Source organism: Kryptolebias marmoratus, linkage group LG19, assembly GCF_001649575.2.
Source record: "Kryptolebias marmoratus isolate JLee-2015 linkage group LG19, ASM164957v2, whole genome shotgun sequence".
NCBI lineage: Eukaryota > Metazoa > Chordata > Actinopteri > Cyprinodontiformes > Rivulidae > Kryptolebias > Kryptolebias marmoratus.
This window is the reverse complement of record NC_051448.1, coordinates 3,932,532-3,953,446: the sequence shown is the minus strand read 5'-3', so window position 1 is coordinate 3,953,446 and position 20,915 is coordinate 3,932,532. Positions and strand designations below refer to the sequence as shown.

The 20,915-nt window shown below is 37.5% G+C and overlaps 1 protein-coding gene across 3 annotated transcripts; it reads left to right on the top strand.

Annotated features, from left to right (window-relative positions):
* The first annotated feature begins 96 nt into the window (after positions 1–96).
* Positions 97–9,769, top strand: LOC108249025 (sterile alpha motif domain-containing protein 12-like). Of its 3 annotated transcripts, none has more exons than XM_017438159.3 (4): positions 97–224; positions 6,216–6,340; positions 6,873–7,013; positions 7,477–9,769. In XM_017438159.3, the coding sequence occupies exons 2-4, from the start codon at positions 6,220–6,222 to the stop codon at positions 7,491–7,493; spliced, it is 279 nt and encodes a 92-aa protein (XP_017293648.1). In that variant the 5' UTR covers positions 97–224; positions 6,216–6,219; the 3' UTR covers positions 7,494–9,769. The 3 variants fall into 3 exon arrangements, with proteins under 3 accessions (XP_017293648.1, XP_017293650.1, XP_017293649.1); XM_017438161.3 differs by having other exon boundaries at positions 120–269; XM_017438160.3 differs by having other exon boundaries at positions 123–273.
* The last annotated feature ends 11,146 nt before the right edge of the window (positions 9,770–20,915 follow it).

Sequence of the window (20,915 nt, the reverse complement as noted above, 5' to 3'; positions counted from 1 at the left end):
CAACTTAGACGAAATATTTATGTTTAACAACTGTTACACTTGGTTACACTGCATAGTATAAAAGCATTAGAAATAGTTTCTAAAAGTGCCTGAAGGCATCACGGAGGAGTGGAGAAAACTGGGCGGAGCCTCCCAAAAAGAAACATACCTGAGCTCAAACGTCCTTGGGCCGGACAGGTACGAACAAGAGTTTCCGAACCAGCACCGAACACCTCGAACTGAAGGTACAACAAACAGCTGGACTCTAATATTCACGCAGTTTATTTAATGTCAGTAAGTGATGTTATAAGTTTTTCATCATGTTGAAGACAGTTTTTTATTCGATGCGCTGATATAACCTCCTGGGCGGGTCCCAGTCTGTCTGCCTGCGCCAAACTCCACTGTAAATTATTTTTCTTTAGGCACTAATTCTTTCTGCCGCGGAGTTAAACCAACCTGTAAAAACATAAAGGCTTTAGAGTTACCCTGCTTTAATTCGGCAGTAGTCTCGGATCTTTCACTGCGTGGAAAAGTTCAGTTTTTGTGCTGTAGTCCTAAGAAGAAGTCACATTTAATCAAATAATTCTTCCATTTTGTTGATTTATCTCGTGTTGTATGGTAAAGAAAATAACACAAAGCTGTAAATATGTGAGGTGTTGCCAAACTTTGGCAAAAACCAGTAAAAAAAAACTAGTTTTAACCTAAAGAATGAGCATTTTCTGTTATCCTGCAGTGACTTGACTGACTGCTGAAAGACTGCCGAGGCTAAAACTGAGCTTAAAGCTAAAAGAAGCAGAACAATAGCTAAATGCTAAAAGAAGCAGAACAATAGCTTAAAGCTAAAAGAAGCAAAACAATAGCTTAAAGCTAAAAGAAGCAGAACAATAGCTTAAAGCTAAAAGAAGCAGAACAATAGCTAAATGCTAAAAGAAGCAGAACAATAGCTTAAAGCTAAAAGAAGCAGAACAATAGCTAAATGCTAAAAGAAGCAGAATAATAACTTAAAGCTAAAAGAAGCAGAACACCAGCTTAAAGCTAAAAGAAGCAGAACACCAGCTTAAAGCTAAAAGAAGCAGAACAATAGCTAAATGCTAAAAGAAGCAGAATAATAGCTTAAAGCTAAAAGAAGCAGAACAATAGCTAAATGCTAAAAGAAGCAGAATAATAACTTAAAGCTAAAAGAAGCAGAACACCAGCTTAAAGCTAAAAGAAGCAGAACACCAGCTTAAAGCTAAAAGAAGCAGAACAATAGCTAAATGCTAAAAGAAGCAGAATAATAGCTTAAAGCTAAAAGAAGCAGAACAATAGCTAAATGCTAAAAGAAGCAGAATAATAACTTAAAGCTAAAAGAAGCAGAACACCAGCTTAAAGCTAAAAGAAGCAGAACACCAGCTTAAAGCTAAAAGAAGCAGAACAATAGCTAAATGCTAAAAGAAGCAGAATAATAGCTTAAAGCTAAAAGAAGCAGAACAATAGCTAAATGCTAAAAGAAGCAGAATAATAACTTAAAGCTAAAAGAAGCAGAACACCAGCTTAAAGCTAAAAGAAGCAGAACACCAGCTTAAAGCTAAAAGAAGCAGAACAATAGCTAAATGCTAAAAGAAGCAGAATAATAGCTTAAAGCTAAAAGAAGCAGAACAATAGCTAAATGCTAAAAGAAGCAGAATAATAACTTAAAGCTAAAAGAAGCAGAACACCAGCTTAAAGCTAAAAGAAGCAGAACACCAGCTGAAAGCTAAAAGAAGCAGAAGACTAACTAAAAGATAAACTTAGCAAAAGGCTAGCTACGATTAGCAAGAAGCTAAACCTATCCTTATTAGATGACATTAGAAACAGAAATATGAGCTGTTCTGCTGCAGTAGATTTAAAAGAGAACAAAGTTCTTTGAAGGAACTGAAGAGTCGACGTGTTTCTATGAGGAAAATATCAGCACAGATAATAAAGTTAAATATTTTAAGAAATATAAGAGTTACAAAAACAAGAAGTCTTAGCAGCCGTCTTCTGAATGAGCTGAACGTTTTGATGTGTGAACGGCTAAAACAGAACAAAGTATTAGTTAGTTTGCAAAAAGTTTGAAAAAACAACAACAGGAAAACAATAGCATGAATGTAGACTCAGCATTCGGATAATAAAGAAAAGCAACAGATCATAGAGCAAATTTAAAAAACTTTTTTTTTAATTTCCCAAAGGTTGTTGCACTTCTGCAAGAAACCACTAGGTGGGGTGGTAATATCTGGGGATGCTGCAGATTGAGTGTCAGTTTTTAAACATTGAACGCTGCTTTTCTGTTTGGTTTTATTTCACGAGGTCAATCACTCCCAGTCCATAAGCTGCGTCTCTCAGTTGTGTTTGTGGGGAGAGATGAAATCGAGTTGAGCTGCAGGACATAAACGCCGTCTTCAAACTTATTCCATGTTTACAGTATTTTCACATCAGACCTGCACCTTCCTGCCAAGTTCTGGCAATTGACTTGTGGAAGGAAATGCATCCTGACGTCCTCCGAGCAGCAGGAAGCATGAAAGAGAGACTCCAGGAGAGCTTTTAGAGGCATAAATTCAGCATAAATGCAGTTCAGCTGAATCTAAATGTGGATTTTAAGTTTAAATATATAAGCTAATAAGTTTGATCAATTAGGAACTTGCATAAGTGGTGCAATAAGACAACCCCTCGCCCTGCTTGTTGCTGCATATTACGTTTGTTTACAAGTCCTGGTTCAGTCGTATTTGGGCGGCAGGAACCTAAATTAAATGTGCTTCCAGCAAATGAGACAAGCTGCACATACAGTCACTTTATGCCTCAATAAAACACAGACCCACCGGGGCTGTGTAGTTTGGAAACGCTGTCCTCAGGCATAAAATCAACTTTGCAGCTCAACCCTCAGCTCATCTCCAACGGGGAACTTTCCTCTGTCTTCTCGCTCCGGTCACTTTTTCTTTATGTCAATTACTCCGCTGGGACCTCGTTACTGTCTCAGCCAATCATACCTCCCCCTTAATTAACTCAGGAAATTGCGCTTCTATATTTACAACCTAATAACCAGCCTGGCTAGCTGAAAAGGTCACATCAACAGTTTAGCAGTTTTTGCCCTATAGCTGTGCAGCCCAGGAGGATCAGATTCAGAGACGAGCCAAACAAACCTGAGGGAACCTATAAAATAAAACTGAAGAACTTTTTTGACCTCTAAATGTCAGAGCTGGTTAATTTTTACTCTTCTATTGAGGAGTCCAGCTCAATAACTCAGCATTGTGTCCAGAAAGTTGAGTTAATCGCTGGAAGATGGACTTATAACATTTGAAAATGACATTTTCCCACATTTAAAGCACTACAAACATAAATGTGTCTAACTAAAGTGCTTAAAGGGAAACATTAGGAAGCTGCTGCCTGTATTTTCAGTGATGGCAGCTGAAATTCTCAGATCAGATTGTTTTCTGCACTGAATCATTTCAGGCACTTTTTAATTAAAGGTACCAATGCATAAACATTAAAAAATATATAAATCTTGTTGCACAGCTTCGAAATAAGACATACAGCTTATACATCAAAACGTACAATTCAATTAGGAATTGTGTGCTGACTTTCAGTAGCTGAGTGTTGTACAATATAAAACTACGCACAAAAGCAACCCCTAAAACCAAATAATGGAGATCAATGGGAGTTTGAGTAAATGGATGAAAAGCTCTGTCCTCAGCTCTACAGCCCAGTGGAAACATCATTCAAAGTTTAAACGAAGCACAAAAAGTTGAAGTTTACATGACTAAACCGGCACTTTGGTGTCTTTTATGGTTTTTACACAAATGTATTTTTAGGTTTGGAATGTTTAAATGATAATTGGTGATGTCACTCAGACTTTTGATATATGTACAAATTCACAGGAAAATGTAGAGATTTTTATCTTCTTCTTTCACCCAGCGTGTCTCTTACCTCCTGCAGGATTTAAGGTTTTCTCTCAAATCCACCCAGAATACAGAGAAAGAAAACCCAAGCCACCATAATTTGTTTATATTTTAGATCAAAAATATTCTCTTCAAAGCTGGAACTGAAGGGTCTTTTTAACTTGTCATATCTCCCACATAAAACGCTGTAAAAACATAAAAATGTAGATGTGTGGTCATCAGTCTTCTGCTGCTCATGTTTATAGAACAAATAAGATCCGATTTACAGTTTTTTGCACGGCGACTGTTTATTAGAGGCTCACTTTTCAGTCCGCCCTTCATTAACTTGGCAGTCAGGGAGGGACAGACACAAATGTGTGGTTTCCATGGTGACCACACTCACCCACTGGCAGCAGCTTTAACATTTCTTGGTTCTCTTTACGCGTCCTGTACAGTTCATACATCAAAATGACATTTTTTTTATCTCAGTGTCGATTTTGGGCTGTAGTTGCATCGTCACCCTTTAAGATTTCCACAGAAATTAACCAGCTTCAAACAAAATCTTAAGTGACAAATCGTATATTTACTTCATGTTGGTTTCTATGGAAACAACATGACTGCATACAGCTCAAAAAGTTATTAAAACAATCAAAATGTGCCTCCCACATGTAAATATGCTGCTGCTTATCTATGTTGGCTTCCTTTAAAAGCTTAATACATGTTGACAAGATGACACTTTAGGGTTTAAGAAACATTGATGGCCATTTTCCTTTTTTTTTTATAAGAGATTTTCTAAATTTCTTAAGAGTAGCAAACAAAAATCAAGCCTTCAAGTTTATGAGCTGATCCTTCTTAATATGACAAGAGAAGGAATAATCCCTCCTTGCAGTGTGTGCTCACAAACAGGAATCACCACAGCAGATAAAAACTGAAACTGGTTCAGGATGAAGATCAGACTTGACAGCAAAACCAACAAACAACAGATTCAAATGTAAAAAAAATCTGATTTTGACTTTAATAAAGCAAGAAACTGACAGCCAGGAAACGACTTTAAATATCTTCCTCTAGTTTATTTGGGTGTATATATTCATGCTGCCCATTATTGTCAGCTTCGGTCCTGAATGCTTTATTTCAGCTCCTGTTTCTTTAAGATTCTCCTCCTAAAATGTCCAGTTCATCAGCCCTTTGGCAGAAAAACCAGAGCTGCTCATTTTTAGTTGAAAGCTGAACAGAGAAGTAACGAGGTGGGCGTGTTACAGAGATGTTTCGTGAGGATATTTTCAAATTAAAATTAAGGATTATAAACAGGAGGGAATCAAAATCTCCCTTTTAATGTGGGCTTTCCAGAACGCATCCTAAAAACTACAAAATTTGATTTTAAAAAGTTGTCCTTAGTGTCGCCTTTTTTTTTAAATCTTTTATCTGCTTTATTGGAACTCATGATTAACACTCCGAGGCTGAAAACAATCTATAAACTATCATGCCTTGCATGTAAAATAAATCATAAATAAACAAAAAAACTCAAGTCAGCTGAGGTGGTTTGGGCATCTGTGTTTTAGGAAACTGTCTCCTTGTTCAGCCTTTTTTATTATAATATATATATTAAAAGTAGATTCCTTTCTTTTGAAAGTTTTCCATGCATGCCCCACAGGCACAGGTGTCAAACTCCGTTCCTCGGGGCCGCTCTCCTGCATGTTTTAGACGTGTTCTTGCTTTAAAACACCTGGTTTGAATGGAGGACTTGTTGCCGTGCTCCTGGAGAACCTGATGATTTGGTGAGGAGGTAATTAAACAATTTGAATCAGGTGTGTTGGAGCAGAAACACCTAAAACTCCCAGGACTGCGGCCTTCGAGGCCTAGAGTTTGACACCCCTGCACTAGGATAATGGTGTTGAATCCTGGTCCTGGAGGGACACTATCCTGCATGTTTTAGATGTTTCTCTGCTCTTCAGCAGGTCTGCAAGTTCTGCAGAAGCGTGTTAATCACTCAGTCATTCAAATCAGCAGAGAAATGTCTAAAACATGCAGGATAGAGGCCCTTCGGGACCAGGATTGGACACCCCTGGTCTAAAACATGCAAGATAGAGGCCCTTCGGGACCAGGATTGGACACCCCTGGTCTAAAACATGCAGGATAGAGGCCCTCCGGGGCCAGGATTGGACACCCAGCACAAGGAGGAGACCCTGGGTCGGACCCAGACCAAGCTACAGGGATTATATATCCCCTCTGACCTTTTGTGACCCAACCTTAAATAATGAGATGAATAAATAAACATTTAAGAACATCTCTTGTAGGAGGTTCTCGTAGAAAGTTCGAAGCTTCCTGGTTTTTCTCATGTTTCAGGGTTTTGTCTGTGTTTTGCAGAACGATGGGTCTGTCACAGAGAACATCATCGTGGTCCGTGGAACAGGTGCTGAAATGGGTTCAGGAACAGCACCCAGAACACATGAGCACGCTCCAGAAAGCCATCATCAAACATGACATATCAGGTAAAAGTCATGAATTCAGCTTAACTTATTGTTGTCGATGTTGCACAAATTTTATACTGTTTTGTATATTTTCACGCATGTTGGCTTATTTTGAAGTTCTTCTTACTGTATATTGTAAAAATGAAGCAGGTGTAAAGAAATTAGGCCCTGTGACTTATATAATTATGGATAATTTGGAGAAAGTAGCAATCCATTATGGTCTTACAATTAAAGACTGACTCACGTGAGGAAATTGAGAACCGCTGTGAATGTTTCAGGATACTCCGGAGGCTCCTTCACTAATCTGTTCATCATCTGGTCAACCACAGATGCAGTTTTATGAGATGCTGCCTTTAGAAACTTACAACAAATACACAATTGAGATGAAGGATGTTGATGTGCTGTATGTCAAGTGTATGTTTGGTGTTTTTTTTTTTATAAAATATGTAAAACCTAAACCAGCTTTTGCTCCTGTTTCTATCTGGCCATAAAGAGTTTATTTTATTTTATTGGTGGTTTAAAAGCTCATAGTTTGCTGTGAATAAATTCGCAGGCCGTGCTTTGCTGAGACTAAAGGAGTATCACCTGGAGCTTCTCGGGGTGGAGGATGAGGAGCACCAGCAGGAAATACTGCAGGACCTTCTGCTTCTCAGAATTGAGGAGGAAATCAATGAACTCTGTGACATCTGCGCTGGTAGGAATGCCAAATGAGTTCATCTCCAGGATGTGAGCTGGGCAGCACACTAATAAAATAAAAACGGTAGTTGGGAGTCAGTATAGAGCAGTAGTGTTTAATCCTGGTCCTGGAGGGCCACCATCCTGCATGTTTTAGGTGTTTCTCTAATTTGACATATCTTATTTGAGTGACTGAGTGATTAACAGGTCTTCAGACCTACTGAAGAGCAGAGAAACAACTAAAACCTGCAGGATAGTGGCCCTCCAGGACCAGGATTGGACACCACTGGTATAGAGACTTGAAGGAACCTAGTAGAATGCAAAGTAGTGTAATATCCCTGCACATGGACATAATGACATGTTATTCTATTTTTATTCCATGTTGATGCAAGCTGATTTAATCGTGTGCAGCATTTCTGTCCAGTGAGGGGAAAAACAATCAGAAAACTTACATTTTATTTGCCTTCTTTTCTCCGCTCCAGAATATTTTTCTCCATGATGGACAGCAAAGAAGGAGGAACCAAAAAAAAACAAAAAAAAAACCCCAACCCAGCTGGCTTTTTTATTACCCGTCCATCCATTCATATGTGAGGAGGAGATTGAAAGGTGGGAGTGATGGAAATAACAAGAGAAGGTGGATAGAGAGAGGGATCGATGAGGAGAGAAGAGAGAAAGAAACCCATTTCCTGTGTGAAATCTGACCTGTGTAGATGGATGAGATTAGTTTTTGTCTGCTTGTCTTTTTCTGATCCCAGCTGTCCATTAGTCTCTGTCTAGTTCCTCTCTCTGTCTTGTATTTAACCATACCAGTATTAAATATCCTCAAGTTTTGATGTATTTAACAAGAGAAACTGCTCCAAAAATGCGCTCAGATGATGGTCGAGTCTCGGTTACAGCATCTATGATGGTTTATTTTAGTCTCACATGGCAGATAATGATGGAAACGTTGGTCTGAACAGCTGTCTGGTTCCAGCTGAAGAAAATTATTAGATAAATTGTCATTCAGACATCGATGGACCCTGTTGGATAAATCTTACTGACTTTAATGGTCCCCTGGCTTCTGTTTTATCACCACCTTGAGGTTCACGTTAGTTGTTTTGTGTGCAGCACCTTGAAAATGTATTTTTCTTCTAACATTTTAGTTTATTTGCCTTTCAGCCCTGATTGTGTTTTGTTTTTAGCACTAATGGGTAAATCTTGTATTGAAGTGCTGAAAAAAGGCAAAGCTTTGCTTTTTAAAAGTGAAACTAATGAAAAAATTATAAATCTGTTAAAGTAGCATTTCAACCTGAAGCCTTCGGAGTCCATTTGTGTCAAAATTATTCTGGTTTTAATTTTATTAATGGTCTCAGTCAGTAGTTTCTTACGTTGTTACAATCAGTAATTTTATTTAATGTTTGTACATTTGAATATTTCTACAATACTAAAAGGTTTAGAAGAATTTCAGCTTCCACCACACCAGGTTTCAGCTCAGTATTTGTAAAACTGGCTGCATTTTTGTGTTTTCTTAGGTCTGTTGGCTGCGGCGGCCATGTTGGATCGGATTGACTCCAAAAGTTAATCAGCTTTAGATGAAAGAGACATTAAAATCCATTCAGGAGTTCCTGAAATATTTTGCTAACAGGTAGACAAACGAACACAGACGGGAAATTCCTTTAAAGCAGCTGGTAATAAAAACCCAGTTTTAACTTATTTCTTGTTAACAAAATGCTTAAAATCCCACCTCGATTGGGGGAAAACTAAAGCATTAAAAGTCGATGTAGCTCCAGAACTTTGCAGCCTTTTTTATTTAAAAGAGAAGATAAGGAAGTAGATTCAAATTTCATATCGTTTGTGATATTCATCATGAAATGATCGGCGCTCCTGGGAAATGCAGATCTGTGTTTGCTGTAACCAGAAGCTGCAGCTTATCTTGTTGCTGTCGGGGTGTTGGTTCCTGATAATGTGTCTGGGGAAAAAAATAAAAAATCAGCAAAGCTTGAAAATGTTCAGAAAGAGATTATAGATGTGGAAAGTTTGATTTGCATCTTCTGCATGTATTAAACGGGTCGACTTTTACAACTTCTAATTAAATGATGAAGTGCGTTGGGAAATAATCCAACTGTCAGAGAAGGTACGTTTCTATATATGTCCTTATTTTGAGTTTTCAGATTTGATGCTCGAAGACAGTTTATTAAATCTGAGCTGCACCTTTTCTAAATCTGATCCATCAGAAACGAAGAAGCAAACGTTTTAGTCTGAGCTGTATTTGTATTTGTATTTATGCTGCATTTTAACAACAAATACTGAAGGAAATGAACCAACAGGATAAAAAATGTCACATGTCAGATCGGCAAAGTAGAATTTTAGTTGTAAAACTTTCCTTTTAACTGCTTTTCACAGGCTGAAAACATTCAGGAAACCTCAACATGTGATTAACTTCTCGATTCTATCCAATTCAAGATGGCTGCCAAAGCTAATCAACATTAGCCAACACATAAATTTTACAACTATTCGGCTAAAATTGGATGTAGTAGTAGCTAAGCGTGATATTTAGCAATATTTCATGGGATTGCACATTTTATTTTTTCAAGGTTTGTCCAATTTGTTCAAGGTTTTTAATTTCTCGACATAACTTCAAGGAATGTTAAGCATTTTATTTCTAATGGTCTCTGAGATTTTAGATGTTTTTTTTCTCAGCTTGGTTAAAGACGGAAGCCTCCTTAAAGTGTGCGTTTGGGAAAATTAGATTTTTCTGTCGTCGGTTGAATAAAAGGTGCTGCTTTTGGAAACTAATCCAGCCTATTTGATCTTTTTTTCTTAATCATCTGTCGTTTTGGCAGAGACCACAGGACTGCAGTCATAAGTCATTTGTTTGCTGCAGCTCGGCGCTTCATAAACACCCAGAGTTTCCACCGAAAAACTGTTGGGTCGTCTGGTCGGGAGCAGCCTGCTGTTAGTTCCTGTCAGGGAGAAAGGTTGGAATAAAATGTGTAATAACCTGTAATATCACATACTGTTACATTAACAGGTGTTTGAGGGAAAATGCTAAAAAAACAAACAGGTTACAACATGCTTATAAAAGCTGATCTCATGAAACTGGTGTGCAGGAGAAAGAGTTACGGTGCTGAAGTGACCTTTCCTTTCTTTCCTGAGCCTGCCTGGGAGTGTTTGTGTGTGTGATTGTGATTAATACTTCAGGGGACGCCGTGGCATTTGATTTGGCAGGGTGTGGCTGGGGCACTGCTGACTCAACACAAACATAAATCCATCTGAGTGCCAGAATGAAGCGATGATGAACAACACCGCTGACCCTGACTGCAGAGGCAAAATGAGACGTGCAGCGTAAACACACACACACACACATAAATGTTACCTCTGTTAAATCTATGGCCCTGCCTCTAAAAGTCAGATGGGATTAAACTTAGAATATTAACTAAACCCAGTTAATGAAATTTAATCAATGTAAACGCAGCAGTGACTTAAAAAATGTTGATTTATTTCCACATAAAATAGGTTTCACTTGAATTTATTTTTTATCTTTTGTACATTTATCATATTGACCAAAAATAAATAAATCAAAACAACTCATTGACAAATTACATCATCATTAAACAAAGATTTACCAAATAAATTTATTGAAGGATGACTAACATTTTGACTTAAACTACAATTATTCAATTTACTATTAAAACCGGACTCATCAGGGAAGAAAACTCTCCAAGAAACTTTAATTATTGTTGCCTGCTATCTGGAAAAAACAGGTGATCGTGAAAGTGTGTGTTCAATTGTTTGTCTGTTAGCAAAATATCTCACGAACCACTGGACAGATTGAACACAATTCAAGATGGTCACCACAGTTAAGCGATATGAGCGAACACAAAAATATCAAAATCAGTCAATTCTACAAACATTAAGCTCAAATTTGGTGTGGTAGTAGCTGGGAGTGATCCTCAACACATACTCTAAGCACAAATCATGCAACTTTGTTTTTCAGGTAGACCTTAACTTAGTTAACATTTTATTTAAAAAATCATTTATCGAATTTATGTTTCACAACAAGAATAAAAAGGTTAAATTCAAAGCCTCTGGGCCTCTCTCTGCATCTGTTGGGTCAATCAAAAGCTTTCTAAAGTTTTTAATACAAAGTCATCAAGTTTGGATTTAATTTTATTTTAAAAATGGTCAAAAATCAATAACTGTTTCATTCCTGCATCTCCCAGCTGGTCTGTTTTGCACTTTCTGTAAAAAAAAAAAGATCTTATTAAACATAAAAATGATTTTAAAAAATGAGATTGACACTGCAGGAAAGTAACGAAGTGGAGCTGTTAAACAGTCTCACCTCACCCTTTAATGAAGCAAAAATTCAGTCAAAATTTGGGTTTTTTTGTAAAAAAAAAAACATCTTTTAGTCTCGGTTTCTTTCACCCGGAGAGATGGTTTCATGAACAACCACAGCTTCATAGGTTTGGGTGATTTATGACCATAAATCCTTTATATTAAAAGGATTATGAGTTATATATGTAGTGAGATACACGAGGAGTGCCTGTTGTCTTTTACCTCTTTTACATTTAAAGAGGCAAAACTGCAATCATGCTAAAAAAATAGAAAAATACATATAATACTTCAAGAACTATACAGGTTTATTGGAACACCAGATTAACACATCTCAATGATAATAAAATAATATAAATTTATGACATTTAAATGAGCTGATTTTTAAAAATAATTTGATGCATTTTGAACATAGATGGCCTCTCCCCTCCACCAGGGGGTGCTGCAGCACCCTTCACGCTCCTGTTTTCTCTGGCCTTGGGCTTCATTTAGGATTTATTTATTTATTGCTTTATCGGGCTGCGATGGTGATCAGGCGTCGCTGTTCGGCTTTGTGCGGTCAGCTTTTAACACAGCTGTGAGCTTCCTCTCTGCAGTCATCCAGCATCTTCAGGCCACGGCAGCCTGTTTGTCACCTTCCTGTGATTTATTCAAAGCTGCAGCGGGGGGGGGGAGGAAAAGATCAATACTTTCTTCAAAGAAAAATGTGTTTGCATCAAGTCTGAAGAATGGAGGAAAAAAGAGAGGAGTTCACCCTAAGTTCAGAGAGTTGGGACTCTGAGTCCCACTTCACTTCATTTATTGGCCTCCGGAAAATCAGAAACTTCACCGGCTCTAATTCAGATTTGGAGACATGAAATAAAAACTGAACAGACTTAGCTGCTGGAGTCCAACTCATTTTGAAATATGAGTGGGTCTGATTCTGTTGTTACCCCAGCTGCTGGTGGTGCAAACTGAAAGACTCAAACCAAGAATCAAAACAAAGAAGCTTAAAACCAAATTATACAGTAAATTAAATGTCACCTTTCAGCCAGATTTCTAAGCTAAAGCACTAAACAGGATGATAAAGACAAAACTTTACAAATGTGATTAGAACATCAGTCTCCACCGGCTTCAACTTTCTCATTTTAAAGATCTGAGTGACTGTTTTCACCCAGAGGGAGGGTTTGACAACATTTCAGCTGCATTTCATCGACCGCAGATGAAATTTAAAGCCATTAATCTGAAAATGGGGTTCATGGAAAAATTTAAATAATTTTAAGGCTATTGTAGCTGAATTTAACAGTAAAACACAGGAACTAATATACATTTATTATGTTAATATGGTAACTTGAATTATTTTATCATAAAGACTGAAAGCAAAAGGAAAGTGTGAGCAGGCTCATATCTGCATGAATTAAATGAATTTGATCTTTGTGACTTCTTCTGTTCTCTAGTTTTCATCATCGTCCGCTGCTGATAGGTGAAGGTGGATAATGTTTTTGTGCACGTGTGTGTGTGTGTGTGTGTGTGTTTTCTCCACTCCAAACAGTACGACTGCCACCAAACGCACTCATTTGTCACGGCGAACGAGCGACACAGGAGGAACGGTGGATCTGGACGAGGAAGAAAAGGAAAACTCAACAGGATGTATTTTATTACCTGGAAGTAGGAGAATGAGTTTTGTCAACAAATGGCTCATTTATTTCCCCTCACATCAATTCCCCTCATGGCATCTGATTTATCTTCTTCGTATTGGAAGCAACAGAGTGAAAACAGGAGGGAGGAGGATGGGTTCCTGAGTAAAACCATGAGAGGAGCTCATCTTTACAGATCTTTAAAAACATTAAATCATCATGATATCAAGGAGCAAACATGGTGCCAACCCTTAAAGACGGAGGTTGGTTTTCGGACCCTGATCAACACGTCCAGTCAGAGTTTACTGACCTCCTGGTACCATCAGAACCATCAGCATAAACACGATCTGTCTATGCTCCGCCCACATGTTTGAGTCCGACGTTGTTCAGTTGATAAAACGTTGACAAACCAAACAAGCAGTAGTTTCTGTAAATGTAAAATTCCTCACTGTCGGGATTTGGGTTTTTGCCATCTGTCTTTGTGTTCTTTTCAAGTTTGTGTTGTTTATGTTTTGTTTTTGGTTGTTTGTGTTTATGTATCATTTACTTCTACCCAGTTTGTCATCTGTTTACCTGCCACGCCCAGCTCCACCCGCCACGCCTAGCTCCACCTGCCAGTAATTATGATCACACCTGTGCCCACTTACCTCATTATCCTCTGTGCTTAAAACCAGGTCACTTTCTCCACTACTCAGCTGGATCATTGTTCTTGGTTCTTGGTTCTTGGTTCTTGGTTCTTGGTTCTTGGTTCTTGGTTCTTGGTTCTTGGTTCTTGGTTCTTGGTTCCAGGTTCCAGGTTCCAGTCTTTCGTTCACGTTTCGTCGCTTCATGCTCCGTTTGTTTATTCTGTATTTAGTTCTAGTTTTTGCTGCCACGTCAGCCTTTTGTTTATCTTTATTTAATAAATTAGTTTTTTTTAAGATGTCTGCTCTCTGGGTTCGCCTCCGTTGCCACCACTGATCCTGACACTCACTAAATGCAAAAGTTTAAGATTTTAGCTGAGGTTCTTTCTCACCTGTATGTCGTTTTTAGGACTGAATTGTTTTATGAGCCTGAAAAACCATAAACGACGTGCTTTAGTTTGGTTAACTGAGCCTGGAGGAAGACTACAGCCCTTTTCTTCATCCTCCGTGACAAAACATCACTTCAAAAATCACCAGACTATCCCTTTAATGCGTTTTAAAGCTCAACATTCTTGTCCTCTCATAATGAAGCACCTTTTCTCACCCATCTGTCTGAATATAACAGGTTTATTTTTGTATTTTTATCTCTTTAAAGCAGGGGTGTCCAAACTGCAGCTGGTGGGCCATTTGCAGTCCTCACAGTGATCCTGTGTGGCCCCTGACTGAAGTTTTAAAAAATGTGTAATTTTGACACCTTTTGCAGACTTTTTTAGGGTGATATTTTATAATTTTAAAAGGAAAATTACGTGGAAAATAAAAATAAAACAATATGTGAAATATTGGATGCTATGCAAGTTTTTATTTCTTATTTTTATTCCAGTTTCATAACAAAAAGAACCACAAAGTTTTACTGACTTTTACCAAAACGTTGACTTTAGGGTAATCATTTGTAAAACTTTGCAACAAAATAAAGAAACTTGTGTTAATTCAATCATCAATGGAGGAAAACAGGACTTTGTTATAAGAATATGGAGATAATTTACAAACAATTCAATCACTTTTATCTGTGTCTCTTCAGAAAAATGGCTCTTTTTGTTCCAGAGAATACATTAAAATCTGCTTTCCAAGCACAACAAAACAAAACAAGAACAATAAACCAGACAGATCAAATTAACTGAATGTTGTTCTTTTATTAAGGTTTCATAGGGTTTTTACATTTTGGTTCTAAAACAATTTGAACTCCTTTTCCACCAAAATTAAGACATTTTTGTACTTTAACTGAAATATCATGTGTTTATGTTGGTGATAGTTTCTTTAAAAGCATATTTTTAATATATTTTTAAATTTAAAAATTCAAACTTTTGTGGCTTTCAACTTGATTTTGGCTCATTTGCTTTAAGGCGTGAAATCTTTCGTCTTGGACCGAAAACAGAATCTTCTCGGTGTTCTGATTGGTAAAATACTTGAGACTCATCAGGAGCAGCTCCGTTGCTGCGAGGCAGCTGCTGATTTCTTTTATCTGGCCGCACGTCAAACCAGCTGCTTGGCAGAAAACGTAGAAAAGTTTGGACTAAAATCAAGGTGTTTGAGGCAGAACAGGAGCAGCATCTTCTATGGGACAAATAACTCAGTTTGGTACGAAATTTAAGCTAAAAAAAAAAATAAATAAGACTAAAAACTAAAGGAAATTGGGTTGAGCTGCGTGTCAAGCCTGACATTAAAGCAAATAAAGTTTACCCACATTTTCTACAAAAAAATGAGCTTGAAAACATAAATTGTTTACTACTGTCTTGTCAATAAATTGCAAATTTTCCAGCATCCTCTTTCTTGCAGATTTCTTTCTTTTGGGACGAGGAACCAAGAAGGAACGTTTGACAGGAATATGAGCTTCTAGCTGCAGGTAAATTACAGCCTGAAAAATATTTAAATGTGACGAGAACAAAAGCTTCATTTACTACACTTTGGACCACAGCGTTAAAAATTTACCTTTGTTTGGTTGTTTTTCAAAGTAGGCGGTATTTTTTAACTTTGTTTGTCATGTTGCAGTTAAACAGTGGTTTATTTTTATTCTTTTCGCTCTCCTCCGGTTTCAGACTCATCAGTTTGATTTTAATAACATTTCCAGCAGGACTCTTATCATATTTGATGTATTCGTTTACAGATGCCTGCTTTTTTTCCCCGTGTGTGACCAATAGCTAAAAAAATCTAAGCTTTTAAATCACTTTTTACCCTGTTTTTTATTTGTTAGGATCGTAGAACTGAGGCATCAGGACTCAGTTTGGTTTTAATTAGTGCTGTTGTGTTATTGAAAGCAGTGAGTTTCTGTTGTAATCCAGCAGTTCAGTTTGATATATTTAATATTTCTGAAAAGATTCTGTACATTTATTTAAACAAGCTAAACTAATGGTTATTATAGACAGAAGTTTGATCATTGTAAGTTCTGTTTGCTTTTAGGCACTGATAAAGAACACATTTATACATATCAGTTTGATATTGGTCCTTTTCTACATTTAGCACACACTGATTAGATGGTTTTATTTCTTCTTATCAAAGAAAAGACATAAACTCACTGATTAAGCAACTGATTGCTCATTTTTCTTGCCACATTTTTAAAAATAACAACAAAAATATCCCCAGCAGAAGCTCTAGGAAATAAGAAATTAAAGATAATTATATGGATCCACACACATAGATTTTAATCCAATTAAACTTGTAATAATATGAAACGTATAAGTAAATGTGAGTGTTTTGTTGATTTACAGTAATCAGACATTAAAAACAACATCAGAGTCATATTTTCCTGCATGGCTGCTCACCTCCTAAATGACCTCTCAGTGAGACTTTGTTTATTTTTGTTGCATTTTGGATTTCTGTAGGTTTTGGAGCCAAAGTTGGCAGTTTCACAGAACATAGGTTGTCTGATTTAAACACGAGTTTACAGTCTCCATCTGAAGTCATTAATGCTAAAAATGTTTTGTGGAGAAGCTGTGGAGGTGTTCGTTCACCTGAGCGAACGCTGAATTTAAACATTCACCTTGACGCTGACAGAAACGCAGCAGCAGTGAACGGATTAATGTCACCTGTATCAACACTCGTCATGTAAATCCTCTCTGAAGGATAGAAAAAAGGTCTTAACGAGCTTCGTACAGCCAGCTTTAAAGAGAGGAAATCTACATCCTTCATGGGATCTACGAGTCTTTGTGAACACCTTACACCTTATACATATCGCCCGTCGACAAAAGGGACATTCGTGTCGACAAAGGGTCTTCGTGTTGGGTTTTGTTACCATTTTAGGACCATTTCTCCTCAACACCAACTTCTCAGGACCCACTGATGCTTCAGGGGACCAAAACCTCGTCCTCATATGTTCAAACGCCATTTTGGGTTAATGGTTATAATGATTTCTATCCTCATAAGGATAGAAAATCAAATTTGTGTTGGTTTGTCTTTCTATTAGCAAAATATCTCATGAACCAATGGACAGGTTTTAATAAAATGGATGTACAATGACTGGTGTCCACCCAATTAAAGGTGGCTGCCACGACACAAAAAATGCTATAACTCGGTAATTTTTACAGATATTGAGTTGAAATTTGGTGCGGTAGTAGCTGAGAGTCATCCCCAACACATACCCTGAGCACAGGTTTGTTTAAAACATGGGCACACGGAAGAATGGGCAACTTTTATTGTGTTAAAACACACAAACATCGATTAACCCTGAAATTCTCCGGTCAGTTTAACGGCCCTTCATCTGAGAAAAAAATGTAAATCTTATTTTGTGACGCAACTTTTCTGTGTTCATGAAGAAAATGGATACAAAGCAAATATGTGATCTCACCAAGAATGATTAAAAGAGGAGACGAATGATGACAAAATCAAAGACAAACATTTTGTAATGGAGGACAGCAGTAAAAGGTTTTTATGTTTCGGACAAACAAACGTTTCAGCACATTTTTATTTCATTTTTTTCTATAAGGAACAGTCCTCCTTATCAGCAACTTAAAACCTATCCACACTGTGTTGTAAAAAATAAAAATAAATATATCATTTAGCCGGAGAGAAATAAATCCTCGCAGTGGGAAGTCGTCACAGTCTGTTCCTTGTCATTTTGCTCCAGTGGTCAAACAGGATTCCTCTGTTTGAAAACACATAAAAAGAACTTCAGTTTGAGATAAGTGCTCAGCAGTTTAGTCTTTTTTAAAAGAAGCACAGCGGGGATTTTTCTTTTTAATTAAATAAATAAAATGTGCCAGTTTGGATTTAGAGATCAAGATCTGTGGCTGTGAAAAAATCCCCCAAAATAAGCAAAAGTTTTTCAGAGTTGCAGTTTGAACTTTTTGACTGTTTCCTAAACTTCTTTTCCACAACACTAACTCAGTAAATCCACCTACGGTAAATGTATTAATGTAGCAATTAGTCAAGTAGAGGGTTTCTGTAAGAAAAGTGCAGGAAATTTAAGATTGTTCTGCATATTATAACATATTTTTACATATATCTGCACACCAGCTCGACACGGTTTCATGGCAAAATGTTAACTTGTCGGACTTTTGATTTTTTATTTTAAATTTTCTGGTTGTTTGACATAAATATAATGTATTACTGGTGGTTTGATGTTGGATCTTTGTTACTGCAGAGGACGACTTCTGTCCAAACGAGTGTTCAACTGGAAAAAATCTAAGTTTGCATTAAAACAATGAAATTAAAGGTTTAGCATTTCTTTAAGTAATGTCTGTCTTCTGCTGGCTTTCATGACAGAGCTTCAGACTAAAATCATCTAATGACGAAGCCGTTTCAGTAGTATGTGCTGTGCACGACTCTCAGCTTTATCTGCAAAACTGACGGTTGCAGCCATTTTTGTGTTGGCTAATGTTAATTAGCTGTGGTGGCCATCTTGAATTACAGTTTAACCACTTGTAGACGTCTATCCAGTCCAGTTTTGTGGAATATTTTAGATAATTTAGTGACAAACCACAAACAAAACATTCACAGTTCGTTGGCAGGTAATAATGTAAAGTTACCACATCAAAATGATCTTTTTCTGAATTAATAAATGATTAGTCAAAATAATAATGTACATAATGAAGCCATAAATAGATAAACAGATACCTTTAAAGTCATGGTGTTCGACAAAACAATTATAAAAGAAAACAAAATTTGTTACAATCTGACCAAACATATTTGTTTTTGTTCATTTGTTGATATAAAACTTGTTGTTGTTTCATTTATTTAATCAGTTTACTTGTTTAAAAAAAAAGAAAAAAAAGGTGAATTTAGAGGAAAAGAGGACACTGACCTCAGTGGTTGACGTGTCTCACAGAAAAATCTCACCAAACTCAGGGATGTGATGCCATTTCCATAACAACAGCCCCCCCACCCCGCCCAACAAGTTGTTGTGACATTACAAGCATCCTCTGACATTTTACAGTTCTGTCAGAAGGTCACAAGTCCTGAGCAGACGAAGAGGAGGAAGAGGAGGTCAGGAACGAGTCCTGGGGGATTCATTTTCTATTGACTGACCCTAATATGTTTGTTAGTCCTTCTAGATGCACCATCGCTGCTCACACACACACACACACACACAGAGGTGACATGAGAAATCAATTTTCACTGCAGATTCATCGGGGGGCCAGAGCCATGATTTCACCTCACGGGTTTCTGTGAAGCTGAAACCGACAGACGAAGGCATCATTTGACCCTTTATGAGCTTTCAGACAGAAAACCCAAGAGAAATGCTCAAAAGCTTGACTTTCTGAGCGCGTCAGTAAAATTCATCAAGTGGTTCATGAGATATTTTGCTAATAGACGGACAAACTGACACACAAACATGATTTCCTTTGGTGGCGGGTGATAAGAAGAGATTCCCAAAGTTGGGGTTGGGACCCCATTGTGGGTCATGAAAAGTGAAGTGAGGGTCCCCAGATGATCTCCAGAAATAAAATTAAATATGATTAATAATGGCATATGTTCATCATTACTGCAAAGAATAGACGCAACAATAATTAAACTAGTATTATAGTAGTTAGGGTTGTGGTGTTGTCATGATGCTCTTTATTAACAGAATTTTTACAATTAAAGTGGGAATATTTGGGGTCACAAGCCTCTGCTGCTCTTATTTTGTGGGTCAGAAGCTGAAAAGTTTGGGATCTGCTGCTTTAAAGGATCTGAACTATGGCTTTAACTTGTTGCAGACTGAACTTATCATGTACGTAATATTATCTGATACAAGTAAAGCAGCTGAATTCTGGCTCAGAAGAGGAAAGAGACTTCACTTCATCTGAAACCTCCAGGATTAATGGTGAAGATGAAGAAGTGGAGGAAGTGAAGCGATGGACTGAGACTGGAAACAGATCAAAGTTGGCTCCCTGCGCCGCTCCGTTAACACCAACAGAACCTTCACAGATTTATCTTCCCCTAATGGACCGTGAAGCCATCGACACCGGCCAATCCTTCAGAGTTTTCTCAGCACCGGTAAATCAGAGGGAAAAACTCCGGTAGTTTTTATATCTGCCAGTGTTTTAGATAAACACCCGAAGATTTACAGTACTTTACTGCTGCTGCAGATTTGAGATGAAGTGCTTTCTAAAGTATTGTTTTTCAAGTGCTCAAATAAATCCAAACATTTATTGGCTTCCTATCCTTCAACTCTCCAAGATCCAGGATTTACACCGCTCCCAGCTCCTGCGGAAGGTCCAGTTATGGCTCGGAAACAACAGAAAGACATAAAAGCGCATCAGCAAAACAGGTTTATGGCCACGAGTTTCGAGGCTGTTAAGGAAAATAAAAGGACAATTTTAAAGTTGAAGGAACAAGTTTGAAGTTTCCTGCAGAGTTTAGGGTTGTTTAATAAATGCACAAATCATTTATAGGATGTGATGTAAACGACTCAGCTACCACCACACCGAATTTTAGCTCAATATGTGTAAAACTAATTGAGTTTTGTGTTTGCTATAGCTGAATAGCTGTGGTGGCCATCTTGAATTGAACTGACTCCAAAAGATGTACATCCACTGATCACTTTCTGAAAGTTTTATTAAAATCCATGAGATATTTTGCTAACAGACAGACCCAGAAACACACAAGCAAGTGCTAATAAAAATAAAAATAATAGTGTGAAAGAAAATAGGGAGTGGTTAGTAAGATTACTGAGTTATTTAAGATAATAGGTTTAATGTTCCTGAAGCAGCTGAAGGAGAAATAAAACTGAAAGATCCGAAGCCTCTTCGGTGTGATTTAAACAGCATTTTTGTGTCACCCAGTGTCTTACCCTGAACTGCACCCAGGAAGGAAATAAAAAAAGTGTTACAGCACTTTATGAGAGTGCTAATTCTTTTTTCTCTGTCTCTCTGTCTCCTGGTGCCCCCCCCCCCT

Excerpts from the sequence above, each read along its gene's own strand:
- LOC108249025 (XM_017438159.3), top strand. The coding sequence starts at position 6,220 with ATGGGTCTGTCACAGAGAACATCATCGTGGTCCGTGGAACAGGTGCTG. Across the intron at positions 6,341-6,872 it reads CATCAAACATGACATATCAG|GCCGTGCTTTGCTGAGACTA; the intron begins GTAAAAGTCATG and ends ATAAATTCGCAG.